Source organism: Desmodus rotundus, chromosome 2, assembly GCF_022682495.2.
Source record: "Desmodus rotundus isolate HL8 chromosome 2, HLdesRot8A.1, whole genome shotgun sequence".
Lineage (NCBI taxonomy): Eukaryota > Metazoa > Chordata > Mammalia > Chiroptera > Phyllostomidae > Desmodus > Desmodus rotundus.
In genome coordinates, this window is record NC_071388.1 from 3,172,858 (window position 1) to 3,191,940 (window position 19,083).

The 19,083-nt window shown below is 56.3% G+C and overlaps 1 protein-coding gene across 2 annotated transcripts in view; it reads right to left on the minus strand.

The window, feature by feature from the left end:
- Window positions 1-19,083, minus strand: part of RCAN1 (regulator of calcineurin 1) — a 76,251-nt gene that overhangs the window by 53,424 nt on the left and 3,744 nt on the right. The window contains exon 1 of one of the 2 annotated variants that reach the window (XM_024561440.4): window positions 14,570-14,978. The exons of the other annotated variant lie outside the window; for it this stretch is intronic. Coding sequence (XP_024417208.1) covers window positions 14,570-14,812 — 243 coding nt within the window. The 5' untranslated portion in view covers window positions 14,813-14,978. Of the gene's footprint in view, window positions 1-14,569; window positions 14,979-19,083 lie in introns of those variants that run through there. 2 annotated transcript variants of the gene reach the window in all.

A 19,083-nucleotide genomic window follows, 5' to 3' on the forward strand; every position in this document is an offset into this window, starting at 1 on the left:
ACCGCACTTCCCTTACAGGTGCCGCACGAGACCAGGAGGCCGTCTGTGGCCGCTGTCCTGGGGCGTGGAAGTGCCATGTGGGTGGGAGGATGACACAGTGTTGTGTGTAACTACAAACTAAAGACACCGTCCGCATTTACACGGAGCGAGTGCCAAACCTGTACCGAGGGCGTCAAGGATGGCCTAACCCAGCGACACGGCACAGGAGCACGGTGTTGGAAGACGGCAGTTCTCCCTCAACCTCGCCCCAAATTCTAACAGGTTTGCTTGTGGCAGGTTTGTTTTCCTCCTTTTAGGGGGCGGAAGATAGTTTGCACGGGACAGAATGCGTTTAAAGTTCACACATAAGAAAACGCAAATGAAACTGCCCATGAAAACAAACTCTGAAAGAGGCAAAGAAAGGGAGAGGGTCAGTCCTACTAATTGTTAAGCAGGCTACACTGTATGGCACGGTCATTAAAATAGTAGGGACCGGTGTGGAAAGGGACAAAAGACCATCGGAAGAGCCCGGAATCAGCTTGTTCGATGGTGCAGGGGGCGTTTCCCACCTGCAGGGGAAGGAATGCGCCTCGGTGGTCCCGAAGCCCACGCGTAACATGCAAAGGCAGAAAACCAGAAACGAAACATATCCCTTACACCAAAATCTCCAAAGAATAAAGGCAAACATCAGAGATAAACAAGGACAAGCACTAGAAGAAAACACACTTCTTTACATCTTGGGCCAGAAAGGGTTCTCTAGGGGTGAGACAAGCCCGAGAGACAGGCAGGCAAAATTCCTCCTTCTGAGCTACAAATAGAACAAAAAATTTCCAGGGTAAAAAAAAAAACACACCATAAAATCAAATGGCAAACTGGAGGACTTATCTGCAATATATGTGATAAAGTTTCGATCTCCTTAGTATATAAAACACTCTTACAAGTTCATATAAGTACAGAGCAAAACCATACCAGAAAAGTAGCAAAAAGATATAAACGATTTACAGGAAAAAAAAAATGACCAATAAGCATAACCTTGTTCTTAATTAAGGAAAGGCCAGTGAAAGCGAAGGGATACTATGCTTCACCTATCAGAGATCTTGGCAACAATCCCAAACAATCCCCTGTACTAGCAACAAGGTGGGGAAGTGGAACTCTCAGGCGATGCAGGTAACACAAATTAGAATAAACATTTTAGAGAGCAGACTGGCAGTATCTGTCAAAGTGTAAAATTAACCATACCTTCTGACTCAGGAATTTCACTCCCAGAAATGTGTCTCATAAACATTTACACAAATACCGCAGACAGGACGCTGCTTGCAACACTGTTTACATAGGGAATCACACACACATGTGATTATATACGATGTGATTTACACATAACCACATACATGTACTACCTCACACAGTGCATGCGGTACCCATGTCACACACATGAGAGCGCGTGTAAAATGTAACGGAGGCTTTCTCTACGAAACAGCTTGAGAGCAGGGGACGGGGACATTTTAGTGAACACGCGTCTTTATTTTTGCCACCAAGCATCACTGTCACAGAGGGTCACTCTTCAATCACGCAGCAGCCCAGGTGAAGGCAGTAACTCCCAGTGGGCGCTCAGCGAATGGTGCCCAGCGCCAGCCGTGCCCCACAGGAAGCCCCCTAGGCCACTGCCCACCTCAGTCCCAGCCCAGTGTGGGCCTCCCACAGCCGCGGGGGAGCTTTTTGCTGGTCATCCTGTAACGCGGATGTGCCCCAGGGCCAGAAGGCCCGACGAGGGGTTATCCTGGACCGAGAGCGCGGGGAGCTGGTCCCCCGAACCAGGAGCCCGGATGACACAATGCTAAAGCCCTCACTCCAATCCGCATCCCCCACGGGGCAGCCCTGTGCCGTGAGCACCTCGGACTGCAGTCGCTGGGGCCAGGCTGCTGCGTGATGCTGCTGCATGCACGGGGTCGAGTTTGTAAAGACCGGGCATGTCATCGGAGGCTCAGCTGGCTGTGGGGTGTTAGGCAGAGCACGCGTCCCACGGAGGAAGATGGTCCGCCATCCTGGCACAGTCGCTGGAAACCAGCTGGCAGGCAGAGGTAAGATCACAGCAGACCGAGCCCCTCAGGATGAGCTTTGGCCAGGTGACCAGCCACCTTCGACCAAGGTGCTAGAGGCTGGTCGCCAGTGCAGCAGGGGGAGATTTAGCTGACGACAGGGACTTCTGAAAAGAGCCGTGTGGGCCCCAAAAGGCACCCTAAGAACAATGAGAGAGAGGAGCGGGGAAGAGAGAGAGGAAAGAGGGAAAGAGGGAGGGAGGGCAGAAGGGAAAAGCTCGCCGGCAAACCTGGCATTTATTTTTCAATTCCAACGTACTTGGATTGTGCTGGGTAGCGGAGGACTTCTCATGCGCAAAAGAGATTTTATGGGGTTCTTACATTATCTTATTTGAGATTTATTTTTTAAAAACTGTTTTATTTCTTAAGTTGTTTTCAACTTTGTAGCAATGCTTACTTCACGCTAAAACATCCTTTTAAGTCCCAGCCTACTGTGTGGGAATGACAGCTTGCTCCAAGTGTTTATAAGTGGTAACAAGCCACACTAGTGTACGCCGTCTGGGATGACACATCTCACCCCACAACTGTGAGTGTCAGGAAGAGCCGAGCCGGCTAACTTCACGTCTGCACCTGTATACACACCACACACTCGTCACTGCAGGAGTTTTAAAGCCAAAGACTCTACTGGCCTAAAACAATTTATGTAACTTCTAGAAGGGCCTCGATTACTTCTGGGAAAGTAAGGCTTAACATTTAAGGGACAGAAGAGAGCAATGCTGCCACTTTTACGCTGGCGCTATGCTCCCGTTGCTGCACAGATATTCCTTAAGCACCTACTATGTGCAGCAGGCAGCAGGCGCTGCCCCAGGTGCAGGAAGAATGACAGTGAGCAATGTGGACACTCTGTCACCTTACTTTAATAAACTTGCTAATACACTTGATTCTGACTGTGAGCCTGGTGCTATTCTTAGCCATTTATTTATACAGTATTCTTTCATCCTCACCAGCCCGTTCACAAGTGAAGGCACCAAAGCACAGAGCGGTTAAGTTACTTGCCCATGGTCACACAGCCCAGCTGCTGGCAGAGTTGGGATTTGAATCGGGCCGGCGTGGCTCTGGGGCCCACCCTCCTAACCCCTGCCTGTATCCTACCACCTTTTAGGGTGCAGAATTCCAAACCACGGTGGGCATCTGTCCATCAAGGGCGGGCGTTCGTGGGTAATATATGTGCACCCCCTCAAATGTCTCCACCCGGACTGAGCCATCCAAATAAGATGGACAAGCGGCAGGCGATCTTGCCACTGAGGTCCCTGTGCCGTCTGTACAGAAACCAAAGAAGGAAAAGGAAACGAAACAAAAATTACACGACAACCCTACATGAAACCTCACCGACATTGGAACGGAGCCCTTGGTAAAGACTAAACGAATGTTTCTGAAGTGTCGCTGGCCTCAGCCGTGGGCACAACCCGTGGTACTGGCCGCTGTTCTGTCACAGACCGAAGAGGCTCAGCCACCACCCTCGGGGTGGTCAGCTGGCACTGGTGCATTCCACGCCACCCACCTGCACATAACGCTCCATCCATGTCCCCTCGCTCAGGCCTCTGCGGGATTCCTCTATTTCATCAAACGCTGGAGGTCACCCCCGCAACACACAACCTCTCTACCTGTGTCCACCCAGCTCACCTTATGCCACACTCTGGGGCCAGCTCACCATGCTGAGGACGGGTGGGTATCCCAAGCTTGCTCTAAGTGACTAAAACCTCTAAATTTAGAGGTTACATAGTATCTTATGGTCCATTAACAGTATTTCCCAATACACATCAAGGACTAAATGAGTACTCCACTAAGCAGAGCACGCTGCGGTTCAGCTGTTAGCCCCTTGACATTTATGAATCTCCTCAAAGAAACACACAGACTCAGAACTGGTTTCAAAAACGAAATCCACCCTGCAAACGCTGCATCGGGTGAAGCCGCTGGTGGAGTTAGAGAGAGAGCTCTTGGACTCGGCTCCTCTGGAAAGAGGGATACGGGGACGACCGACCCTGGATCTCTTCCCAAACGTCTGCCGGAGTCGCCAGGCCAGTTCCTGGGCTGTAACCCAGCACACACTTCTGACGGGTGGTCTGCTTTTAGGGGACTCAGGGGAGTTGTACAGACTGCAGGCCCAGGCGGACGGGGGGCGGGGCAGGGGATCTCCACCACCGCCTGAGAGCTGCCGCTGGGGTGGGTTGTGGGAAAGGAGTGGAGATCCATGGGAATTTGCTGGAACCCCGGCTCCAGCCCACAATACTGTCGCTGCATGGCCCCGAGCAGCAGGTAATTCTGGAATCACCCGAGAACTGGGGGTCCCCGCAGAGCACACTGCCCACCGCACAGGGGCTGCGCCCTCCCCAGCCGCCCACAAAACGAGTCGCCCGCGTGGTGAACCCAGTATCTGAGGCCAGCTCAGGAAAAGCCCCTTACCTCTGAAATGAAGTGTCTGCTTCATGTGAGTTCTCTTCGCGCTTCTTTGTGCCGATAATCTGAACCCCAGTCCACGTAAACTGCGACAAATCCAGCAGCCTCGGCGGGAACGGCGCGCACGGGCACCGGGCCCAGCAGAGTGGAAGGGTCCTTCCTGAGGCCCACGCGGCGCCCCGAGTTTCCAGCTTAACCAAAGGGGCCTCATGGCCCGGGGGCAGGGACGGGTCCATTCAGGGAGGTGGCCTGTGTGTGGGGTGGGGTGGGGGGGTCTCTCTGCTTTAACGTTTCTACCACAAACTCATCTTTCTAACAGCTCCCTGCGGCACTCGGTGTGACTCTCGCTTCTGAAAAGGCACTTTCTGCCTTTGATACCTGAAATCCACAACCACCGGGCTCCCCTGTAGAACAGACGTGACGCCACCGCCCCCTGGTGGCGGGCAAGCACCGGTGCTCAGAACAGCGTCAGACCTGCTGGCCAGGACAGAGGGCAGGAAAGTCCCCGCAGTCCAGGAGCCAGTGGGCAGCGGCCCCGAACAGCGCGGCGCCGGGGACAGTTTAGTCTGATCTCGCTGGCCTGACTCTGGATGTCCTCGCTATCTGCAGGCCCTGGCTCATCTGGACGGCGGGGCCGCAGGGAGGACACCATTGCACAGAGAGGTAAACAAGCGGCATCGACAGGGGTGGGCAGGGAGGGACTGCGAGCCAGGCGCAGGTCTGGAGTCCCTGGTGAGCCCCCGGGCCCCTCTGGCTTGAGGCCGCCTTGGACACGAGCGAGGCTCCGGGCAGAGCACTGCCTGTGAGGTCCAGGGAGAGCCTGGTATGAGATGCCCTGTTGCCGGGATTCCACGTGCTGACTAGTCTTGTGAACGGAGAAAAGCAAATATAGTCAAAAGGTCGTAAGAAGGATCAAATAAAACGATGCACGTGGCATATTAGGCACAAATGGTAAGTGCCCCCGAGACAGGGTGCTGATAACTAATTGCACAATAATTCCTCGTACAGCTTATCGGCCACCCCGGGAAGGACACACCGCCACCCTGCCAGTGGGGAACAGCCACGAGGAGAGCTGGGCTCTACCCCCGGCCGGCAGACCGCGCGGTCACTGCGCAGACTTGCCGAGGGGGCAGGAGGGCCTCTGCCGCACCAGCTACACACCCTCCCACGGCCGATCTCGGAACCAGCGTCAGAGCCAGGTTCGCCTCCTCTGCAGCTGTCACCTGCACGCAGGCCGCCCGCCCTCCCACCGACCAACGCAGGGCAAGGCAGGAGTGGGGCGCGAAGGACACCCGAGGGTGTCACTCCAGAATGCCCCTCGGACGTGGGGGTCATTCTGAGCTGAGGGCGGTGAAGCAGCGACTCAGGCAGGGAGGTTCTCTGTCCTGCCACCCCCCTGCCCCTCTGCCCCTGTCCAGCCCATCAGCCCCCCTCCGGCTGGGGCGACTCTGGACTCTCTGCCCAGGACCCTGCAGACAGCTGGACTGCGCTTGTCCATCCATGGGGAGGCCTGCTGTCCCCATCCTGCCCTGCCCTTCCTCCACACGTTTTCTCTCCTTTGGCTTTTCATTTTTCAGTTACATAAGAAAGATCAAGTGTATAAACAATAAAATGGCGATAAATATGTACCAATGATTGAATCTGGAAAATGAAAGAAATGAACCAGCAGAGCAGAAACAGACTCACGGACACGGGGACCAGACTGGAGGCTGCTGGAGGGGAGGGGAGGGGGCTGGTGAAAGAGGCGGGGGACTGAGGAGCACAGACTGGCAGCTACAGGACAGCCACGGGGCCTCTAGCACAGCCAGGGAAGGGAGTCAGTGACGCTGCGATGCCCGAGCGAGGGGCTGGGGTCCTGCTCCTCACTGGGCTCGTTTCGCTGAGGTTTCTCCTGGGTGGTGCGTGTGCCCTCGTAACGGTTTCTCTCTCGTGTATCGTCTTTCTGTTAAAGAGCCGCAGCTGCACACCAAGGAGGGTCTGGTCCGGCCCCCCCTCCCCTGCAGGGGGAAGGAGGGGAAGGCCACAGGGAGGAGGGCTGAGGTCGTCCCAGGAAATCCTCCCCTGGAGCAAATTCCTACTCTGCGGAAAGTCTGATTCACGGTGTCACTGGTGGGGTTGTGGGGCAATGGGGCGGGCCCCACGGGTACTGACCAGCACACAGCCGCAAGGATCGCGCAGAGCCTACCTAGTCCCGCGCTCATTTACAGAGGAAGCACTTGGGGTCAGGGAAGGTTCCCGACTTGCCCGAGGACACGTGGTTATTGTGTCTCTATGAAGCTCTGCGTTTATATTCACATAACACAGTGAAAGAAATTAACTCTGTCTGTCATCCCCGGGTCTACCGGGGCTGCCCCTTCACCCCGACCTTGCCACGGCCGTGGGGTAGGAGTGACTGCCCTTCCTCCGAGACGAGGCCAGGCTTCAGGGTGGTGACCCACTTGCCCGGGGTCCCCACTGGTCTGGCCACCAGCCCCAGTAAACAGTGTTGAATGAACTAACGGATGAGGTGAACAGATGAGGAAGGTGGCAAAGCCGGGGCTCACGCCGGGTCTGTCCGGCCCGGTGCCCAGGCATGGCCTTCGTGCGGACACAGGACCGTCACTGGGGCTGCCACTGCGCCTTGAGCCCCGTGAGCACTCCAACATGTCCTCGCGCTAGCAGTAAACGGCTGGCAGACGATGGGGGTGTGAAGCTCTCGCGGGGCTGTGCTGGGGTGTACGGAAGATGTGAGCGATGGGACGCTCCACGTGCATCCCTGCAGAGGACAGGCTCTTCCCGGCTCTGTGACAGGGACGGGTCGCTTGGCCTCAGTTTCCACACCTGTAGACCGGGGGTGATAACGGCGCCTTTTTCACAGAGTTCTTGTAAAAAGATGAAATGATATATGTTACACATCAAGCACAAAAATAAACAGGAACTGCTTTATTATTTTTAAAATAAAGCATAAAGTTGGACAGAAAACCTAAAGATGATAAAGTAAAACAAGGAATTATGTTGAGCAAAAAAATAATAATAAATCCATAATTAGCTACCTGAATTAGGTAACACTTTTGTCTTCTAATTTGGAAATCAGGCCGACCTCAAATACCTTTCTATGGTGTTAAGATTACGCATGGGAAATTCGGGCGGCGCCTGCCGAAGTCAGTAGCAGAAGGAAAAGAACTGGCCCTCCCCGCAGTGAAAACGGTTTAGTTCCACCCCCACCCCGCCCGCTCTTCTTCAAAACGGAGCAGCTAACACCTTTTGATACGCTGAAAATTTAATAGCCTCCCTATAATCTTATCGATGAAGTATTTTCTGTTTGGAGGCCCACACTGTATTCTTTTACAGAGTCAGAGCCAGAAAAAAATCAGAGTACAAAATGCCTTAATAAATATTCTGAACGTTAACTGCTCCACGGAAGTCAAAAAAGTTTGCGAGGACGCAAAGGTGCTACGAGGCAGCCTCTGTGGCTGGCGGTCCGGTCCCCAGGGGTCTGCAGCTCTAGGCACTCCCCCACCACCCTTCAAGCCCCGCTCCCCCAGAATGAGCCGACTCACTGCCTCGCTGCTAGAGGCCAGAACACAGCGGGGTGGCGGCCACTCTCGCTCCGAGACTAGGTCACACGATAGGGGACCCCATTCTGCCCGGCTTGCCTTCTCTCACCTGCTCTGACGGCAGCTAGCTGCCAGGCCATGAGCTGCCGTAGGGAGAGGCCCACGAGGCGGGGAACTGAGGGGGGCCTCTGCCACCAGTCCCCAGAGAATGGGGGTCCCAGTCCAACACTCCTGCGGAAACGAAGTCCTGCCCAAACGAAGCCCTGCCCGCCACCGTGCAGTGGGCCGGGACGAGATACTCCTGTGGCCCAGCCTTCGGGTGAGACCACGGCCGATGCTCGCTTGCTTGCAGACTCGGGGGCAGGGGCGCCGACTCAGCCATCCCTGGGTCCCTGGCCCACAGAGACTGAACTGGCAAAGGCTTCGGCCTTGGCCCTCCAGGTTCTCAGTGAGTCTGTTACACAGCAGAGGAGCACGAATACACGGAGGGATGTCAGGTGCTCACTCCTTCCTAGCCACTGCGACGGGCACGCTACTCACACCCTCAGATGTAAGTCCTCCTGGCACCCCACTTCACAGGTGGGGAGACCGAGGCACGGGTAGGGCAGCAGATCCACGCCCTTGGCTGTTTCGCTGCACTGCCTCCGCGTGCACACTTCAGGGGGAGCGTGAGCACGCCGCGCCCCATACGCCTTTCCAGGCTACAACACCCCTGCACACCCACTGGATGGAGCGCAGTGACAGGTCCCCGCAGTGACGGAACTCTCCACAACAGGAAGGCAACCCTTCCCCGCCACCCCGCTCGGAGTTGAGCGAACCAACGTTTTCTGATGCCGTGCTGGGGGAACGTGTCTGCTGTGCCCACACCCCGCTGCCGGTCAGGGCGGGCTCGGAGACCGAGGGCCAGCGCGCCAGCAGGACACTCTCTCCCACGGCTGAACTGCGCTCCAAGGCCCGGCACTCCCAGCCCGGGCAGTGAGGCCTCCCAACGAGAGTGTGCCCTGAGCAGTGTGACCCCGCCCCCGGTCCCCTCGGCACAGGCACTGATGGGCGCACCTGCTGTGAGTGCGACCGGGTGACGCAGCCCCAGAACAGGGCAACGGCCCCTCAGGGACACGCACAGCAAAGAGCGGACGGCGCCGTCAGAGCCACGTTTGGGAGACACCAGCACAAACGCTCACACGGCCCGCTCGTCGCCCCCTGGTGGGGCAAGCTGGCATTGTGGGTGACTGCGGTCACAGGTCCGGCTGCTGGAGGACAGGCGCTGGGAGCAGCGAAGGGGACAGCAGGTGGGGCTGGAGAGGGGACCAAACCTTGCCCAGGAGTGAGGGGGAGGAGGACCAGAAGGGCCTCGAGGATGAAAAAACAGCAAAACCACCCACAAAACTAAAAAACCCCAAACTTGATTTATTTAAGGATCGGAAATTCTAAAATTAGGGAAACAGCGGATCACTTACTTCTAAAGTGAACTTCGCAGTATATGCCACTGCGGTTTTTAAGACATATGACCTCCTGAGTGTCCCAAACAAGTTCAACATACCGTGCTGGCCCCAGACCTTCCCGCTGGAGGAGGTTTAGGGGGATTTCTGCGCACCACTGAGCCTGAGAAACCGCGCACCTCGGACACCTGGCTGAACGGGAAACCGGACGGGAACCGCCTGCTCCCGTCCTGCTGGGAGGCTGCCGAAATGGGGTGGGGGACACGGCCCGGCCGAGCACACCCACCCCGTGAGCAGACCCTGCACACCAGCTGTGCCCCTGGACCTGCGAACCTTCCCCATCGTCCAGTTGCTGTCAGTGAGGCTGGGACGGGTGGATCCGACCCTGGGGTAGGGGGGCTGCAGCGCGAGAGGAAGGGTCATCACCAAGGCTCAGGGCGGCCCCACATTAAGGAGAAGGCTCTTCTCTGGTGTGCTGCCCGCCCACAGGCTCGGGCTCTCAGGCCGAGTCATCCTGCCACAGGCACCAGGTCAAATGCTGCTCAGGAGTGGGGGGTGGGGGGTCGGGAGCCTGACCCTCACCGTACACAGGGGAAACCCAGGCACAGACCTGGCCAAAAGTGGAGCTCAGCGACCGACTGTTCCATAATCTTTTCACGGCACGACGGGTCTGGTCTGGCAAAATCCCTGATGGCTGGGACGACGGTCCTCAACGTGACTCCCACTTAGAACCGCCTGGGGAGCCCTCCTGGGGTCCCCAGTCCCTGAGACTGGGCATGGTCTGTGGCGGCTGGGGCACAGGGGTTTTCAGCCTGCCTGGGGGGGTCTCCGCTGATGGGAAGAGTGTAAGGACATCACTCAGACTCCTTCTGTGCCTCTCGGAGATTCCCTGTCATTTGAAGACGTTGGGGGGTATCACAGGTCTGAAGTGGGCATCTGTTTCAAGAAAAGAGACTTTATTCTCTGGAAGAGTGAATTTTTCTATGGTCCACATTTTCCGACTCAGCCTTCAGGCAGAGCTGTGTGAGTCAAAGGCACATCCGTGTCGCAGACAACAGAAAACGGGCATTCGCTCCGTCAATGTGCGGGGCTATACTCACTGCCCGAGACCAGCAGGACCTGGTCGACAACCTGGACTTCAGGTGAGTTTGGCAATGACTGGACACACTCTTATTCTGGGGAACCAAGGAGCCCCGGCCCACGACCCGAAGCACGTGGAATTTCTGGTTCAAGGCCGTGCTTTGCTTTCTCAGCACAAAGAAAAAACGTTCCCAGCGTAGGACAGTGATGCGTATGCTAAGTGAACATTTGCACAAGAGAAAGTCATCCTGTTTTAATAAAAGTTTTCATTCATTAGTAATTGTGTGACTCTCTCTACTTGGAATTAACGATGATACAGTTTCAGTTATTTTTTAGGTAAGCACTTAATGAACACACTCATTAAAAATTATTTACCATTAACAATCGCCCAGCTAACGGAACAAATGTTACAGATCAGACACCAACCGTACAGTTAGAAAACCGCCTCTGAGGCCACCTCCCAGGTGACCTGTGCTTCGGGGCGTGTGCTCCGTTCCCTTCAGACTGAGGTGGCGGAACGCTGTGAACCGGTGGCGGGAAGTTTGACACGGTGTTTTCCTTCACCCCACTGGCCATAATTTGGACATCTGGCTGCCCCCCCAATTCACAGGTAAACACCCTAATCCCCAAGGACGATGGTATTAGCTGGGGGCTTTGGGCAGGACTACTTGGGGCAGAGGGCTGGAGCCCTCATGATGGGGTTAGTGCCCCGATGAAAGAGACCCCCCATAGAGCCCCTCGTCCCTGCCACCGGCGAGGACACAGCAAGAAGTGAGGCGTCTGCACGGGGAGGGGACGCAGGCCCGCGTGCGACCATGCTGGCCTCAGGGCTGGGAGAAACGTCTTCTGCTGCGGCATTTTGTCGCAGGCCTGACGGGCTCGGACACGGCTGCTCACCCAGTCCCTCGCCCGCCCACGGCCCACGGGAGGGGACGGCCTGACCACCAGCAGCGCCTCCCGTCACCCTGCAGGTCAGTGAGTCTCAGACACCGTTCCCGGGAGGTAGAATCGCATTTTCACCACACGCCCAAGGGCGGCACAGGAGGCTGTCAGACTGAAGCCCCAGAAGCCACGTGGGCCCACCCAGCGGATCGGCTAGCTCTCTCTTCCCTGGACGGCTCGCAGTGATTTCCACAGAGCTGTCTGCCCTCGGGGACTGACCCCTCAGTCCAGACGGGTTTGGTGTCTTCACCCATCATTTGACACGTCACAGGACAGTGCGGACGAGCCACCGACGCTCAGAAGGCCCCTCTGCATCCTGCAGCTCCGGACCCTCCGCACAAGAGGACAGGCTGCGATGGGCCTTCTGTCCTTCGCTGCACCTCCCGCGTGCGGAGTCCAAACTGCATCAGAGCTTCCCTGGCCACAGCCACAGCCAGAGCCTCCTAACCAGTCTCCTGGCTTCCTCCCTGCCACCCACCCCTCCACAGAAGACATTCTCCAGCCTGTTTGTCCGGGAGAATGCCGTCAGAATCCCTCCATGGCCGCTAAGGCCCTTGGGGCCCTGGCTGCGCCCAGCCTCAGGGGCCACTGCCAGCCCTGCCTTGCACTCACAGCTCCGCTCTGCCACGAGGGCCCCTTCCTGTCCCCAAATGCCTGCAGTTCGCCCTGCCCTGGAGGTACCTGCTACTCACTCTGCCTGGACGCCGGCCACAGAGGCCACAGGGGGAGCCTCCTCCAACGGCCAAGTCCCTGCTGTGCGGAGGCCTCCGAGGCCACTTGGTCTCAAGGGGCCGATGGCGACCCTCTGCAAGTCCTCTCCCCCTGCACTGTCTGCAGAGGCCTTCTTCACCAGCTGCACCCCCCTGGTCCCTGCACCTTGGGACTCCTGGCCGCCAGCTAGTTCGGAGAGCTGGGGGCACGTCGGGGTGCCCCTCCCGGCTCAGCGTCTCAGTGCCATCCAGGGACAAGTGGGGGTGTCTCTCCCAGCTCAGCGTCTCAGTGCCACCCAGGGATAAGTGGGAGTGCCCCTCCCAGCTCAGCTTCTCAGTGCCATCCAGGGACAAGTGGGGGTGTCTCTCTTGGCTCAGCGTCTCAGGGGCTATACCTTCATGTCTCAGCTCCTGCCAGGCAGCTCCTCTCCTGGGGTTCCAGCGACACCCCCTATTGATTCCCTGAGTCCCGACCCCGAGAACCAGCTCCTAATCTAAACCTCCTGAACCACTACAGGGTCCCTGTTCCGGCCTGACTGGCACCACCCCACCCGGCCCACTCCTCGGTCACATTGTCCTGCTCTGTTTTCCCCACCGCACTCACCACTCTGAGGGAACCAGGTTCACTTACTTCTTTCTAGTGTCTCTGTTCTCACCCCCAGAACATACGCAGGAAGCTCAGCGTGCTCACCGCTCTACGCACTGGGCCTAAAACAGAGCCTGGAGCATAGGAGCACTCAATAAATACGCGGGAATAAAGGACCCAATGTGCGCAGGAATACCAGCCCACTGCCTGCTCCATGCCCCACCCACCACCTCACCAGCAAGGCCCCCCCCCCATCTCACACAAAACAGCAGTCTCCCCTCCCAGACCTCCCCGCTCCACCCCCACCTCGGGGTCTTGATTTTTTCTCTGGCAGCATCACCTCCCACACATTTGATAATGCATTCATTTACATGTTTCCCCCCCAACAAAAACATCAGCTCTGAAGGTGGGAACACTATCGAATCACCACTGTGCCCTGGGAGCCTAGAACAGTGCCTGGCCCAGGGCTCCGCCTCCACTCACATTTGCTAAAATGAAGAGCCAGCAAAGTGGGCAAAACTTCACACGCAGCTGTTCCGGGTTGTGCACAACCCTTCCTGGAAAGAATGTAACCGGTGCCTTGCTCGACACCCAAGCACTCAGTGCCATCCTACGAGGCCTGACCTTGCTCCCCTAGCGGCACCACGAGGACCCCCAGGAAGACTGCAAACGCAGGTAGACGATAGCCCAGGTTTAAGAGTGAGTAAGACCCTGTGTTTGTGACAACTGTTGCTTGGGAATATGTAGCCGGAAGCTTACCTAAGGTCACAGCCATTGGGGATCCTTCCTGAAAGTACACGGCATATAAATGATACATTTATATTAAGCTCGCTCTCGGGTCCACTACGGCTCCTGGTGGCACCCACAGCGCGGGGACCGAGCCGGGCCAGGGAGGCTTGCTCTCTGACAGCCGCTCTCCTTGCGGGCACAGCTCTCCAAGAGAGGCTTCATTCCGCAAACTTTGGGCCCATGGGGTCCAAAGTTTATTCTGCACACTGATTGCAGATTTGAAATAAATGCCTCCTCCCCGCCACTGATTACTCATACCTGCCCCCTTGCCTTCCAGGGCATCTCAATTGTGTATGTTGGGGGGGGGGGCGGGGAGTGGCGGTTGGGGGAGGAGGGAGTCCCCATGGACAGAGTGTCCCTGAGGGTGGCATGTCACTTCTTCAGGGAGCAAGTTTCCTGAGTAAATGTCCTACAGGCCTAAAAAGTGAGTCCCTTCCCTCCCAACACCACCCGACCAAAACTGGCCAACCACAGGGTAATGAGCAACCCCGCCCGCCCACCCAAACACTGGCTCTTCTTCCACTAGTGCAGACTGGGAACGCGCCAGTCACGTTGCCACAGCGAGTCCCTAGGAATGAGGTGACCCCTCATCTAACAAATAAGTGCAGAGGCCGAGACGAGCCTCCAGGTGACAGCACAGCACAAGCTCCCCAGCTCCCCTGTCACTTCAGGGGCTGATAGCTCCCTCATCCCCGCCTGAGCAGACACCAGGGCAGAGGCGTCTCTGGAGGTGGTGACCAGCCCAGGTCCCGGCCCAGGCGCTGAACACCCGCTGGGCAGGCTGGGCGTGCAGCCGCGCAGGTGTATGAGGACCCGGGACTCTCGGGGGAGTGCGACCCCACCCCAGGAGGGGCAGGAGGGGACCTCGGCTGCCAGGCCGGCCCAGGCTGTCGCCGCGTTCCCGGGGTCTCCCCCTGGTCCCCTGTCGACCCGGACCTCGGCACTGTGACCCTCACAGCCTCCTCCAGCAACAGGTGTCGGCCCTGTGCCCAACGGCCCAAGCGCCCGCCCTCACCCGGCAGAGGCCGTCCACGAACACGCGCGGGTCCAGATGGCAGGCGATGGTGGCGCTGGGCAGGTCCTGCATGTCCACTTCCTCCATCTCGCAGTCGATGAAGCTCCAGTCGCCGCCGCCCTCGTCCACCTCAGCCGCCCTGGAGAACGGCGCGAAGGGCCGCAGCGTCACCTCGGGCCGCGCTGGAGCCTCGGCCGCCTCGGCCGCCTCCCCGAGCCGGGGTGCCGCCACGCCGTCCTCCATCCCTGCGCCAGAGCGCCCTCGTCGGCAGCGCCCCGCTCGTGCTCTCCTGTCTGCCGACTCGCGGTTAACCCCCTCGCTGTCGCGTCGCAGCCAGTGGTCACTGCGTTCCGGCAGACGGCAGACGCAGCCTCTGCGCGCCAGCCAGGTCTGCCACCGTTTCCCTTGGCGTCCTGGCTGCCCGCCTCTCGAGGGCGGAGCTCCGGCGGATTCAGGAGCGGGGGGTCTTTAAGGCTGGACTCTCTGTGCTCTGTGTCCCGCCCTCCAAGGATAGAAGACCAATGAAGGAATGAGTTCTCCTCACATGATCCTCTTTGCACCGCCCTCAGCCTGAAGCCTGCGACAGCCATGTTGATTAGGGGCAAAGGCCTGTCTTTGGCTAGTTCCTCTTGCCTGGTAGCAGCGGGTGCCAGCAGCCTGGCGCCAGGCAGCGCCCTGGACACCGGATGGTAGCTGAGTTGACAGCTGGGTTTCCATGCGGTGACGTTTGGAAGCACATAGGCCAATTGTCGGAGATTTAAGTGCGATCTAGTCCGGGCTGTGGCTCCGGGGCCATGGGCAAGGGGTTGGATGCCTACGGTGTGTTATTATTACAGGGTGCCGCAAAGACGGCGTGAACTAGACCCGGACAACAGTACGTTACCCTCACATTTCAGCGTGTTCGTCTTCATGTCAAAGTTTACATCATTGGAAGTGACCTTTTTCTTAACACTACACACCAGGTACGATAGGAGATAAGAAAAGAACGCAAACATTCGTCCTTACCTTTGGGGAGCTTCTTGTGGAGGGGAAGCAGAGGGTCTCAGATCAGCCTCTCTGTCTCTCCCCCTTCCCTGCCTGCACCACGGACAGACGCCCTTCATCTCGGAGCACAACGGCAGAGTGAAAACCCAGTCGGAATTCCAGCTTGGCCGTTAGCGACTCGGCCAGTGTCCCCATCTGAAAAGGGAGGTCATACGTGGCGCGGGCCCCAGCACATGTTTATGTGCTAGGTTTTCAGGGAGACGTGAAATTAGACCTGCGTTTCCTCCCAAAGGAGGCTTACCCTCAGGTTAGGAACTGTAACCGATTGTGGTAAAACGTATATCCGAGGAAGAGCTAGGTTTCTTCAGAATGTGCCACGTGCTTTGCTCGCTGTTAGGACAGTCTTAGGCCTGCGTGTGTCCTTCAGAAGCCCAGGCCCAGCGCGAGTAGTAGCATGTGGGCAGAGCCAGCTCGTAAAATAGAATGCGATGTGTGTTGTGGGAGGCTCGGGCCTTCTTGCCCACGCGGTGAAGAACTACAGGTCGGCAAGCCTATTAGAACACAAGCAGAGCTTATTAGTAACACCTTCTCATGGAGGAGAATGGGCCTAGCGGAGGCGAGTGGGAAAGGCTGAAGGGCTCCGTCTCCTAGTCCTGAGGATGAGTGCGATTTCTGGGGCGGGGTGAGGGAATTATTGGTGGGAGAAGGTGGTGCATACCCTTCCAAGGGAGGGCATAAGTCTGGGTGGAGGACTGTTAACTCAGGTTTTTATCTTGTTCCAGACACCTCTTGTTATCCTGTTCAAAACAGATACATGGCCAGAGGCAGTTAATCAAAGTTATTTATGAGCTTTTTCTGCAAGTACTATGGACCCCCTCCCACTCCTCCTCCATCTCCTAAACTTCTACCTAAGGGGAGGGTCCAGAGAAATCGGGGCCATCCCACACTGCTGGTGGGAATGTAAAACGGTGCAGCCCCCTTGGAAAAACAGTTTGGCAGTTCCGCAAACAGTTCAACAGAAAGCTACTGCACGCCCCAGCAGTTGCTGTCCTAGGTGTAGACCCAAGAGAACTGGAAACACGTGCCCACACAAGAACCTGTGCACGAAGGTTCCTAGCATCATCAGTTGTGATAGCTGAAGGGTGGAAATAACCCGAGTGCTCATCAGCTGCTGAGGGGTAAACCAGATGCTTATCTGTACAAGGGAATGCTATCCAACCATAAAAAGCAGTAAGTACCAACCCATGCTACAACACGGACGGATCGTGAAACATTACGCTAAGTTCAAGAAGCCAGTCAGAAAAGGCTCTATGTCATTCCATGTATATGAGACGTCCAGGAAAGGCAAATCCATAAAGACAGAAAGGAGATTAGCGGTTGCCAGGGGCTGGGGGAGGAGGGGAGGGAATGGCTTGTAAAGGGCACAGGGTTTCTGTTGGGGGCAAAGAAGATGTTTTACCATTGGATTGCAGCGAGGGTTGTGCAACTCCATGAATATAGTGAGAATCACTCACTGTACTTCAAAGGGTGACTTTTATGCTATGGGGAGTATGTCTCAGTACAGCTGGTATTTTGAATACGAGAGAGTGAGGGGGGCCGGATGGGGTAGATGAAGTGGGCGAAGTGCGTGACATTGTGGGGCTGGCAGCTCTGAAGAGGGGAACAAAGGGTAATGGGCACCAGCTTTGGAAACACAGCTCCCAGCCAACCTGTTGCCGGGTGGGTCCCTGCTGTGTCATCAGCCTTAGGACAGGAGGCTCTTTCCGTTCTGCCTTACCCTAAGCCTCTTACAGCGCACAGACAAAGGGCGGGGAGGAAGGAACGCCCCAGGAAAACAGAAACCCGACAGGCACCCAGAGCTAGCCATCACAGCTGGTTGCCCCTGAGCTAAGAGAGGCAAGGGCAAGGTCAGCCTCAGGCAAGTGGTGAGGACAAAGTTACCTGTAACTGACTTGACAATGCAGTCAGTCATGTCTAAGACACAGAGACACGCGGTCTCTCAGTGACTTTGGATCCCCTACTCTGTCTCCTCCTTCTCCCCAGGCAGCAAAGAAAGGACAGTGCTATTTCTTCTTAGTTGTCTGTATGAATCCAGTAATAATACTGATTTCATCGGGGTAGCTCCTAAATAGTTAAGGGGCGTACACGTAAACTAGCTCCCGTAATCCTCAGGAACAGGCATTATTATGCCAGTCTTAGAACAGAGGTATAAAGAAAGTGAACGATTTTCCCACCAGCAAACAGCCAGTGGCCGAACAGAACACCAGCCATGCCAGTCAGAGCCGGGCATTGGGTGATAACCTGCAGGAAGAGCTGGCCCTCCCCAAGAGCAGCGGCCAGCAGGGCACTCGCAGACCCCGGGGCCACTGCTCCCAAAGTATCAGAGCAAAACTCAGAGGACCTCAGTAGACAGGATTAGCGTTGTGCCTTCTGTATCTAGGTGTCCAGGGATCTTGCCCTTTTGGAGGTGACAATACTCAGTAATAAAATGTCAGATGCTCCCACTTAGAAAACAAGATTTTATAGTAACTGCCATCTTTGTCGTGCCGGGTAAGCTTAAGAAGGGCAGGCACTGGGTCTTGTTGCCTTCACTAACGCCAACAATTAGCACCAAGCCCCAGGGGCCCCTCCCAAGGAGGGGGAGACAGAAAGTGGCTGTCCACACCCCAGGGAGATGCTCGGCAAGCGTGCTGCTGAGGTGTGACTGTGGATGATCTGAGGGGGCAGTGGGCGGAACCAGGGAGTGATCTGCCCAGTGCTGCTGTAAGGAAACAGGGACAAGGCTCCTGAAGGCCCTTCGGGAATGGGTGCCTGTCTCTCCTGGTCCGCCTGTGGCAATGGCCTGGAAGACCCCCCTGCTGCCTGATTTGGCATCTGTCTAACTAGAGAGCCTCCCCTTCTCACGGGCTCCCAGGGGTGGGTTTGAGCCAGAGTGTCAGAAACCCAGAGGGAACCGGGCCAACAAGGGCCAAGCGCTGCTGTCCACACACCCCTCTGCTCACCGCAGCGGCGCCGAGAGCAGGCAAACTCTGGAAGCAACTAGGGGTCCGTGAGCAGGTCGGCGGGTGAAAAGGATGTGGCACATGTGTGCAGTGGAATATGACTCAGCAACAAGAAAGAATGAGCTCTTGCATTTGCGACAACATAGATGGACCCAGAAGGGATTGTGTTCAGTAACATTAGCCAGGCAGGGAAAGACAAACACTGTATGATTTTACTTCTATGTGGAATCTATGAAATGAAACAAATGAATAAACAAAGCAAAGTAGAAACAGACCCGTAGATACAGAGAACAAGCTGATGGTTGACAAAGCTAAGAGGTGGGAGGATGGGGGAAATACAAAAATGATAAAATAAAATCATAAAGGACAACACAAACTGTCACTGTGAGCAAATTATAATAATTTTTAAAAAGAAAAATAAGAAGCTGCTCTCAGTGATTCCTTTTATGAAATGGCAGAAGGGACACGCAATTTAGTTAACATAACGCGCCACCTCCCATTCATTTTCTCCCCCTTACGCTTTCGTGG